Genomic DNA, 12,505 nt, shown 5'->3' with positions numbered 1-12,505 from the left:
GGTTTCTAAGGGGACATAAGATGGTGCCATTAGTTTGACCTTGAAGAGTCACACGAAGATCACGTGAAGATCATTTAGAATTTCTTAAATGGAACACCCTATATATTTTTGCTTATCTCGAGAGCTTTCCAAAACACTATAATCAAATGTTTTATTGTGAAATACTTTTCGAGTTATAGAGCTTCAAAGTTGCAATATTTCGACATAAAATACAAGATATCTCGTAAAATATTCATTTTTCGATTATCTTACCCTAATACTTTTATGCACAGAATAATGAGATAAATCAATTGGCGTAATTAAAACACATAATTATGTTAAAGTAAAAATGTGTAACTGCTAGTTGCAAATTCAGATTTTTTCTTAAAGATAACTATGTGTTCTCTTAACACCAATTGATTCGTCTCATTATTCTGTGTATAAAAGTATTAGGGTAAGATAATCGAAAAATGAATATTTTACGAGATATCTTGTATTTTATGTCAAAATATTGCAACTTTGAAGCCTTATAACTCGAGAAGTGTTTAATGAAAAAACATTTTATTACAGCAAGGATATGTTTTTAAAAATGGTAGGTTCTATTTAAGAAATTAAAGATGACCTTTACCTTCAAACGACTATCTAAGGTCAAACCAATGGTACCCTCTTATGGCTCCCTCGAAACCATACAATTTTTGTCTGAAACATTTTTGTCTAAAACTTGTGGATTTTGAGATATTACAATGGATAGATTAAAATGTCCTCCCTCCCTCCCTCCCTCCCTCCCTCCCTTTCTTCCTTCCTCCCTCCCCCCTCTCTCTCTCTCCCTCCCTCCCTCCCTCCCTCCCTCCCTCTCTCTCTCCCTCCCTCCCTCCCTCCCTCCCTCCCTCCCCCTCTCTCTCTCTCTCTCTCCCTCTCTCTCTCCCCCTCTCTCTCTCTCCCTCTCTCTCTCTCTCCCTCCCTCTCTCTCTCTCTCCCTCTCTCTCCCTCTCTCTCTCTCTCTCTCCCTCTCTCTCCCTCTCTCTCTCTCTCTCTCTCTCTCTCTCTCTCTCTCTCTCTCTCTCTCTCTCTCTCTCTCTCTCTCTCTCTCTACACACACATATATATATACAGATAATATATTGTAATATGCTTTTTATAGTTCAGCGTTGATGAAGAAGCAGGAAAGCGTCAAATATATCATAGATATTGCATGGAACGCGCAGCTTCACATCTAGCGCATGTATTTACAACTGTTTCGGATATCACTGGTTTTGAAGCCGAACACTTGCTCAAACGAAAACCTGATATTATCACGCCAAATGGATTGAATGTAAAGAAATTTGCAGCATTACATGAATTTCAGAATTTACATGCTATTAGTAAAGAAAAAATACATGAATTTGTGCGAGGTCATTTTTATGGGTTTGTATTATACATGTAATAATTTCTAAGATATATTACTTTCGTACTATATTTGAATTAATTTATGCATATTTTTGCAGGCATTATGATTTTGATTTAGACAAAACGTTGTATTTTTTTATCGCTGGCCGATATGAATTCGGAAACAAAGGCGCTGATATTTTCATAGAAGCTCTAGCCAGATTAAATCATTATTTAAAAACGTCCAGACCTGATTTAACAGTAGTTGCTTTCCTTATTTTTCCTGCAAAAACCAATAACTTTAATGTGGAATCTCTTCGTGGTCATGCTGTAAGTTAATATTAATATTTTTTTATAATAGTAATAATTGATAGTCTGTTAATTTGTTAATATCTCCTTAAATTATCATCATCAGGTAACTAAATCTTTACGCGACACTATCAATGATATACAGCAGAAAATAGGTAAACGGATGTATGAATTATGTCTCTCTGGTCGTATGCCTGAAGCTCAAGACTTGTTGCAAAAAGAGGATACTATTAAAATAAAACGGTTTGTTAATTATTAAAATAACATTTTCTAATGAGTCTTAATCTATTGATCTCCTATTTTAATTTGTAGATGCCTGTATGCTCTTCAAAGAAATGGACTGCCACCTATTACAACACATAATGTTATTGATGATTGGAATGATCCAGTATTAAATGCTGTTAGAAGATGTAATCTCTTCAATACTGTCCATGATCGCGTTAAGGTAATATGGGAATTCTGAAGCGAAATCATCAAACTTTGCCAATATATTCCAGAGATTATTCTTAAAAAATTCATATAACATTATGAATCTCATCAACCTTACTATAGAGATATAGGAAGTTTGATAAAATAAAGTTTAATTTTATATTCAAATTAAACTTTATAATTCACTTGTACTACTTTTTAATATGTAATCAATTTTAAATAAAAATTATAAAAACAAAAAAAAATAAAAATATGTTATAAATTATATGCTATAATCATAAACAATGCAATGATGGAGAATGCTCATTTTTCAATTGTAATAAAAATTTTATTTCATTATTCTGTATTTAAAATAAATAATCGTTATTTCAGTCCACATCTTGATAACGAAATTGAATCGATCTATAATACTTGAATATTTTTTAATAATCTCTCGAATACGCTGGCAAAGTTTGTCGGTTTTGTTTCTAAAAGAAAAAAAATACTTTGTATATATTTTATACTTTCGTATGAGATTTGGAAAAACACCTATGTGAGATTAATATGTGTTTGACTGATGTTTTTTTATAAATAATATATATATATATATATATATATATATATATATATATATATATATATATATATAATATATAATTTACAGATGGTATTTCATCCAGAATTTTTGTCTTCAACAAATCCGCTATTTGGTCTCGATTATGAAGAATTTGTCAGAGGATGCCATTTGGGCGTTTTTCCTTCATATTATGAACCATGGGGATATACACCGGCTGAATGCACGGTTATGGGTATTCCTAGCATGACCACTAATTTATCAGGATTTGGATGCTTTATGCAGGAACATATAGCAGATCCAATGAGTTATGGTATTTACATTGTTGATAGACGTTATATTAGTTTGGAAGGGAGCGTTCAGCAGCTTGCTCAGTATATGTTTGATTTTGCGCGACTTAGTCGCCGTCAACGTATTATTCAAAGAAACCGTACAGAACGTCTTAGCGATCTCCTCGATTGGCGAAATCTTGGCATTGTAAGATATACGAATATGCAGACTCTCACACATTCATTTTTAATTATTTATCTTACATTGGTCTCTTTTATATACTTTCCAGTATTATCGTCAAGCGAGAATAAAAGCGTTGACCACGGTATATCCAGAATTGGCGTCCGAATATGCAGAAGGTGGAGTTGGTCGATTCAATTATCCCAGACCAATTAGCGAACCACCATCTCCATTATCTTCACGGCACACGACACCGGCTGCTTCTGTACACGGTTCAGATGATGAAGATGAAGTTGATGATGAAAAAGAGGTAAATAGTTTAAGTACGATATAAAATTGAAATATATAAAATATTACATAATATATATAATAAAATATAATATTTAATATATTATATAATATCATATAAATATTATATATATTTTTTTATATAAAATTGAAATATATATAAAATGTGATTTCGTACATTATTTATGTATATCATTTATATATTTTATATATTATATTTATATATTACACACACATAATTTATATATTTTATTTATATATTTATATATATCATTTATATTATAGCTAGAAGAATTGCGGCAGTCAAACGAAAGATAAATATAAAAATAGCAATATAAAAGCGATTAGATCCAAAAGTAGTAAACATCCTATAAGATTCAAGAGACTGGAATACACAGTACAGTGCCAAAACGTTAATTATGAGAAGTTCCTCCATGAAATATATATATCTATGTATTCAAATTTCGAATGGCTCTTATTAACATATGTCACTGCCGCGCAAAACATAAAATAGAATAGTTAAGAACAAAGTGAAGATATACATGCAGCAATAATTGTAATGAGTCGCAATTATTATGATCATAATGTGCAATAACATTATTATTACTTTATATTTTTTAATAACATAATTTGTTCATTTGATTGATCTAATTTTTTGATCGTATATGATATTCTAATAATTAATAATCGTTTTACTATATTAATTGATATATTTAAATTAATTTTAAAAAATATAATGTAATCAGAAGATTGAATCAAAGAAGAGATCGTATATGGAGATCATATATATCACATCATATTTCAGATATGCACGTTTATATGTTGTGTTTAACTTCATAGGAGTTACCAGATAATAAATCTGATATACATACATATACATTATTACACTATGAGTAGAATATATTTCTGTTATATAGATTATATTTTTATTAGAATTGATATTTTAATAAAAGTTTATCTACAAGGCATGAGTTACTTATTTCTTGTAATATTATAGCCTTACTATTTATAAGAAATAACAGTATATGTATACACAGGATGAGGAAAAAGTATGGAAACTCTGAAAAAAATAAATTTTATAGAAAAATGTTTTAGACAAAAATTGTATGGTTTCAAGAGGGACATGAGATAGTGTCATTGATTTGACCTCGAATAGTCACTTGAAAGTCACGTGAAGGTCACCTTCAATTTCTTAAATGGAACACTATTTTTAATTACATATTCTTGTAGCTTACCTCGAGAGCTTTCCAAAATACTATAATAAACTTCTTTTGGTTAAGAATTTGCTGAGATATTTTAAAGTTTGTCATGGTACTTTTTAATAAAAAATATTAAATAAATGAAAAAAATTGAATAGATCTTGTCTTAGATTTTTTTTCTGTAAAACTTATATTTTTTTAGATTTTTCAGCGTTCCATACTTTTTCCTTACCCTGTATCTACAGGGTGTCCCCGAATTGCCAGATTAATTCTTGTGAGTAGATAGAGCGTGTTAAACTGAAAACAAGTCTTATATCATTTTGCTAAATTCGCAATAATTAATGAAATATAAATTTTTCAGCGTTCCATACTTTTTCCTTACCCTGTATCTACAGGGTGTCCCCGAATTGCCAGATTAATTCTTGTGAGTAGATAGAGCGTGTTAAACTGAAAACAAGTCTTATATCATTTTGCTAAATTCGCAATAATTAATGAAATATAAATTAATAAAAATCGACCAATCCGTGCCAGGATAAGCGCGCGGCGCGAAGAAGCCTCCTATTCGTTACTTGATACTAGGCGCACGACGAGACAGTAGGCGGAGCGCTCTACAAAGGACGTACAAAGGGGGTACTGAAAGAGATACGTATAGTGCGCGCTGCGTTTATATCTTGCCGCGCGTCTATACTGATACGGATTGGCCGATCTTTATTAATTTATATCTCATTAATTATTGCAAATTTAGTAAAATGATATAAGATTTTTGTTTTCAGTTTAACATGCTCTATCTACCCACAAAAGTTGATCTGGCAATTCGGGGACACTCTGTATATAAAATAGTATGTTGCTATATTGTATAAATATGTTGATAAACTATATTATAATAAGTAAAAGATACTTCAATGATAATTAGAAGTTTTACTTTATATCAATTATTAACATAATATACAAAATAATACATAAAATGGCCAAATTACAACCTCTACGACACAATTGTAAAACACATTTGCATTTATCAGATCAAATTTTAGCTACTATATGTGAATTTTAAATAAATATTTACAAATTACAAAGGAAGTAAACATTATATAATAACTTCATAGCGCTTATAACAATTGCAACAATATATAAAATATAATTTTGGATGATTTGGAAATGTGTTCAATTATAATAATAATCATATAACAATAAAATCATAATTTATAATATATGATAATGGAATGGTCTTTTAATTGCATGGAGCTAATTAATTATTTTCACAATGAGATTCTATAGTAGTCTGTATATTTTTTAATTCGTCTATTCATGCTTTTTTCTCTATATATCTTGATAAACTATGTTAAAAATGTTGACATTAAATACAAATGTTCTAGTTTCTAATATGTCAATTATTATGTATCATATTAATTATGAATTAAATAACTATTAGGATTTTTGTTTCCGCAATTATGGGTAATATTATATAAGAAAAACCTATATATATAAACTTGTAGAAGAATAATTGATGTCTCGACATAATACTTTTATAATAACTTATCATCAAAACTATTTATGAACATTGTGTTAGAAATATTACTCAAATAAAAATTAATTAATTTCTGCAAAAAATAAATTAATGCACAAGCATAATAAATACTATTATGTGTGACATTATTTTAATCTAAATGGCGTACCACACACACACACATTATATATTAAATACTAGAATTTTAAATACTATTAAGGAAGAATAAATAGAACATTAAAAGATATAAAACGCGTAACATAGTTATATAATTATATATACATACATACATACATACATACATATATATGTATGTAATATAATTATATATACCTACATACATACATACATACATATATATATATATATATATATATATATATATATATATATATAGTTTATATATATTTTTAATATTTCAATTATTCAATACAATTCTTTTATAAAATTTGTTGGGGTATGTTATTTGTTAATTGCGCACAAAATAATTAAATTAAAATCGATAATTTTATGGAACTGTAGAAACTTGTTTTTCTTTAAATATATATTTTTGTTTTAATAATAGTACGATTATATAAAAAATATGCAAATATATAGTTTAATATCTATGATATAATATATATGTGTTGTTATGAAGAATTAAGTATTAGCTATATGACTTTGTCATTCAATATATTTTATTCTTGAAGAATTAGTTGATTATTTTTACATATAAAATTGCAAAGTTTTACATTATAAAGTTATATGCGACAAAAGATATATCATCATAACTATCCAAAATTAATTTGACTCTCCTTGAAATATGTTTTTAAATACAAGAATCTTTCAAATGGCGAATTTAAACACATCTATTCATCCTTTACTAATGCATACTAAAGGTTGCATCAGGAGAGACAATAGTATTTCGCGCTAAAGAAGGAGATGCAAAGTCTTGAAAAATTAAAATATTGAAATTTGGAAGACATGATACGATATTATCTCAAAAGAACTCAAAATTATTAATTTAAACATTAAAAAGCTTGCTTATGAAACAATGTAACTGCATATTTTTTACGTGGATTACATTTCTTGATGGATATATAGAAAATAATGTGATTACTTCTCAACTATGCAGAAATGCTATCCAGAAGAAAAATATATAGCTTTATTTCTTTATAAGCAAACTTCCTGTAATATTTAAATTAGCTTAGTAATTAATAATTTTACAAATTAATAAATTTATAAATTAATAATTTTACACTTTGTATTACTTTATTTATTAAAATAGTAATAATTTTAAACTGCACACCTGTTTATTGGAAAAAATTTCTTGTATTGATTTTTATTTATGTTAAATATTTTATATTTTAAACATATTTCTTATGAATTGTGTAATTTAAAATAATAATTAAAGAAAAATTGATACACATTTTTCGTTGATTATTATTATAGATATAAAATGAAAAAAAAAACAGAATATTAAAAAAAATACTTTTTTCTTTTAAAAAAAGAAGCCAAAGATATGTGTCTATTTAGAACATTGTTATGCAAAAAAGTGTTTCTTTAATGTATATATTTCATTCCTGCAAAAAATACTAGTACTTGTACAAAGAAACTATAAAATTCAGAACAATTAATTTTTTAAAATCTTCTTAAGCAAAAAAAATTATTCTAAATTAGTCTCCCACACAAACCATTAACAAAATTATAATTACAAGTTCTCAAAAGTTTTTTTTTATTATATTAGTTTTTTATTCTATTATATATTATAAAATTTATGTAAATATGTTTATTCATAAAAAAAGTAATCACATTATATATATTATTGCTGACAACAATTTGATGTTTTATAAAAGAATTAATTATAACTTTTTACTTGTACAATTGCAGGGAATAGATTTATATAAACAAATTAGGGTGGTACTATTTAAAAAAATGAAAATGATCTTAAAGTAATTTCATGACCTTCATCTAAAATCAAACCAACCACATCATCTCATGTCTCCCTTAAAATCATAAAACTTTATACAAAACATTTTTCAAATGGAAGTTTTCGAAAAATATCATTTAAAATGGGCCACCCTGTATATTTTATGCTTATATTATACACATATATATACAACTCCTATAACTAAAGATATTTAAGATATAAAATTTCTTGAGGAATATGTATCAATAAAGATAATATGATTAAAGTAATTTAAGAATAAACAAAAAACTTAATATCACAAAACTACTATATATAATGTGTAATCTCCACAGATATGTATTATATAATTACAATACAATAAAATGTACTTCTTTGTACAACTATTTTAGAGCGATAAAATGTACATTAAAGAAACTTTTTTGTATAATAGTTTTCTACACAGCGTGGAATCGACTTTTTAAAATTTCTTTTCAAAGTAATTTTTTAAACATATATATATAAAGTATTATCTATAAAAAAAAATAATACAAATATTTTAAGGAATTAAAATTCAATAATGATATTTTGAGTTATTTAGCAAAATTATATAGATTCTTTTATCATCAAAGTGTTTATATATTACACCATTAGAGTTATATACTTCATATATAGTAGCCTTTAATATCCACTAATGCCATGTAGTGCGGATAATTAAATTTGCTATAAGAATCACATATTTTTATGTGCTTATTTTGAGATTTAAGAGGATTTTTGTGCGAAACAACGCTTATATTTGATTCTCAGCATTTATTATCAGTAAGATATATAAAAAGTGATTTTATATGTATTTTATAACTGTGTTTAAATTTTTTTCCAAAAATCTAAAATTTTTAAACTACTACACCTTCATTATTTTTTACACATATTATTTTTGTAAAATTTAAACTTTTGTCATGTATAGATAAATTTGGCGTAACATTCGCTTTTTAATTTTTATTCTTAGAAGTTTAAATTTCACAAAAATAATATTGTATATATAGTAAAGGTAAAGATATTTTTAAAAAATATTAGTTTTTTGAAAAAAATAATACAGTAATATGAAGTACAAAGAAATCATAAGTTTTTGCTAAAACATTTTTATATACAATATCTCATCGTTTAGATGTTTTTATTTTATAACAAATTTATGTTGTGTATATTCTCTTTTTCAGCTATAATTTCTGTTTATTACAATTTTATCTCTTAAATTTCCAAAGAGTACGCAAATAAATATTTTTTAGATTTTTGTGCTTAACAATATATTTCAAGGAGGATCAATCAATTCAGGACAATTGTGACACGTCCCTTGTTAGTTAATAAATGTATAATAATCTTAAATAAAATAATTTCTTTCAATTTTTGTGTTAAAAATAATAATTTCCATTAAAATATAGGTCTTTGATTATAAAATAGGTAATTATTGAAGCAACTTTTATCGTTGACAAACTTGAGAAGCTTGATTCATACTTAATGCAATGATAATAAAATTGAATGGTTTTATTTTATACTGGCAAGTTTATGCTGCGTACTTTTTATTACGATTGTTTGCTAAGTAAATCATGAAGAAAGGATAATATTCCTTCTTTAGACCATTAATACATACAACCTTTGGTTACATAAGAACATTAATATTATTAATTATTATATTATAATACAAGTCTCATACACACGCACGCACGCCTACGCGCAGGGACTTACGTGCACACATATACATACATACACATGTATTTAAAAACTATTCTACTAGTCTTTAGTTAATTGGCATTTCATGGCATATGGCCTCAAGATACAATGGATGAGTCATAATCAGTTCTATATTTAATAGCGAAATAGTTATTTTATATTTACTTAATTTATCTTGTATGACTTTTCTAAACAAATATAGATTATATAGCCTAATATTTCAATAGCGTGATAGTGATTGGAAATGATCTAGCTTTTTTCATCGTATAAAAACGGTGATACAATAAATTTTGTGCTACATAAGTTTGTGTTCTAATATTGCATACATACGAGATATTATTCATTTTATCAAATTTAAAAGCGAATTAATTGTAAAAGCGAGTATAATCAATCAGTAGCAAAAGAGAAAATTTTCATCATGCAATTATGACAAGCGTATGAAATGTTTGCGCGAGATAGTATTTTTAAAATATGTTTAAATTAAAAAGTTAGAGAATTATTAAGCATACAGTGTTTAAAAGGAGACATATTCTTTATCATTATCTTTGATATGCCAATACAATAAATATGAAAATGATCGTATTTCTTTCATCGATGGACGGATTTTACGTATGACTTGATGATTGAGTTCCTCCTATCCGCTGTTGCATCATAGACAAAAGTAATTCGGAATACTGCTGCATCATATTAACTACCTTGCCCTGATCCTGACCTGCGAGTAACTCTTGAAACTTCGCGGTCGCCTCGTTGGCGATGACACTCTTGCTACTTCCGTCGTTGTGACCCTCATTACCGGCGATGACCAATCTCAAAGTACGCATCGTTTCATTAACAGACGATTCCAATCCTCGTAGCATCGTGTTCCTATCGATCGCTTCCGCAGAGGGGTCATCATTGTCTATCGTCAAACGTTTGTACAGTTGTACAACATTGTCTGCAGTTCGCATGAGCTCGTCCGCGATCGTGTTACACAATTGTGTGGACACTGTGAAAATCAATCGTATCAATATTAGATAGATATTATAAATTTGACAGGATAAAGTATGATAGTAATGTAAATGATATGTCATGCAGCGGGCAGGTTACATTGCTTCTAAAATCCGTATGAGATCATGCTATTATAACTGATATCTAGTCATGTAATTTTCTAATGACTAATTTTTAAGATCTATTAATGATTTGAAGAAATATTATCGATATGAGCTTTTGAATAATCTATCTATGATCTCTTATGTTGTAATAATCAAAACTATATACAAATATAAAACGTAGGGTACAAATTTACAGGGGATACCTGAAATATTATTATCTACAAAAATGAGTTAAATTAAAATTGCGTGGTTTTGAGAGAAGTATAAAATGGATGATGCAAAAATTTTTTTTGGTGGAGACTTTTCGGAAATTTAAAGGTAACTTTTGAATTTTTAAATGGAAATATGTGCTTTCTAAAGTAAAAATACATATTTTTTATCATGGATTTATAGTCGAGCTCTGATGATTGTGCAGAAAGAACAAAATCATAAGAAAAAAAAACCATCGCTCTTTTACTAACATTAATTTATTTACAGGAAGCAACCCAATAAACGCCACATTAACGTTATACAAGTACAACATAACTAAATATTACATAATGTTACCAGTTAAAAAGCCACCATGTAGATGTAATTTCCCTCATAATATTACACTCATAAATGTGACATGACATTAATTTATAATGTAATATAACATTATATTATATTATTGTTAGATCGTAGTTATACATATAACATTTACGATTAGGTCAGTTTGGAAACGTAACATATAGTCAAATAAAACTCGAGATTTAATTTATATAAAAATTAAATTTTCCGATTTTTCGTCTCTAGTAGACAGTAAAAAAAATAGGAAATTTTCAATTTATTTGCCTAATTTCAAATGAAATTAAATCTGTTCTGAATCTTTTGTTAGGATTTTATCAGAAATTAAATTGATACAAAAAGATACAAGAAAATAGATTTTTTATCCTATGTATAATACATTCAAAATATCATTGAGTTTTAAAAATAAAATTTAAATATCTAAAAATCTATAATTTTAAGAATGCGTTATATTATTTATAAATAATTATTTTATAGTATATGATATTTATAAAAAATCTCTAAATAATTTTTAGATTTTACATAAAATCTAAAAAAGTTTTAGGATTTTGAAAATGATATAATATATAATATGATTTTGAACATTCCATAAATAATGATTTTCAAGGTCATTTCAAAGATAATTTAATTTTACTAAATAGGAATTTATATATTTTTTAAATGTATTAACTTTTCAATAACTTAACATAATCATATATTTGCTTTTAATATGAAAGTTTTGCAGTTTATTTTTACATATAAAATAAAGTGTTCAGAGTTTACCTTTCTCCTTTCAATGCAGAGGCAAAAAGAGAAATTCTGAACTAGCACAGCAAGTTTAGCTAAAAAGAATAGATCTATTGATCGATTTAAAAAAAATCAAGTTAGTTTTGAAATTATTTTGAAAATTATTATTTATAGAACGTTAAAAGTCATTATGTGCCCCCCCTCCCCCCTTCCTCAAAGCATTAAAACTTGTAAAATATTATTTTATACACTCTTACAATTAGTTTTTTTTAAATATATGGATATTACTTTTTAAAAATGGAACATCCTGTACATACAGGCTGCGATCAGGGAGCATACTTTTAGCGCTATAAATGAGTTCTACTCCTATTCAACTTTCAATAAATAACAAAGATAGAACGATGCTTTTAGTGTGTAAGCTGCTCTTCGAATCCAGCCACACACTCATATATACAG

The 12,505-nt window shown here is 26.8% G+C and overlaps 2 protein-coding genes across 8 annotated transcripts in view; one reads left to right on the top strand and one right to left on the bottom strand.

Moving 5' to 3' along the window:
- The window catches only part of Glys (glycogen [starch] synthase), a 10,734-nt gene extending 6,397 nt beyond the window's left edge, over nt 1-4,337 (top strand). For all 3 annotated transcript variants that reach the window (XM_072901940.1, XM_072901941.1, XM_072901939.1), the window contains exons 6-12: nt 1,121-1,383; nt 1,464-1,674; nt 1,760-1,896; nt 1,966-2,098; nt 2,726-3,112; nt 3,195-3,395; nt 3,659-4,337. In XM_072901940.1, the coding sequence (XP_072758041.1) occupies nt 1,121-1,383; nt 1,464-1,674; nt 1,760-1,896; nt 1,966-2,098; nt 2,726-3,112; nt 3,195-3,395; nt 3,659-3,691 (1,365 nt within the window). In that variant the 3' untranslated portion in view covers nt 3,692-4,337. The remainder of the gene's footprint in view (nt 1-1,120; nt 1,384-1,463; nt 1,675-1,759; nt 1,897-1,965; nt 2,099-2,725; nt 3,113-3,194; nt 3,396-3,658) is intronic.
- A 2,398-nt stretch (nt 4,338-6,735) lies between these two features.
- Nucleotides 6,736-12,505, bottom strand: part of Wdr62 (WD repeat domain 62) — a 75,591-nt gene continuing 69,821 nt past the window's right edge. For all 5 annotated transcript variants that reach the window (XM_072901559.1, XM_072901561.1, XM_072901564.1 and 2 more), the window contains one exon: nt 6,736-10,671. In XM_072901559.1, coding sequence (XP_072757660.1) covers nt 10,292-10,671 — 380 coding nt within the window. In that variant the 3' untranslated portion in view covers nt 6,736-10,291. The remainder of the gene's footprint in view (nt 10,672-12,505) is intronic.

Source organism: Anoplolepis gracilipes, chromosome 11 (genome assembly GCF_047496725.1).
Source record: "Anoplolepis gracilipes chromosome 11, ASM4749672v1, whole genome shotgun sequence".
NCBI classification, from domain to species: domain Eukaryota; kingdom Metazoa; phylum Arthropoda; class Insecta; order Hymenoptera; family Formicidae; genus Anoplolepis; species Anoplolepis gracilipes.
The sequence above is the reverse complement of the archived record's forward strand: the minus strand, read 5'-3'. Positions and strand labels throughout refer to the sequence as shown.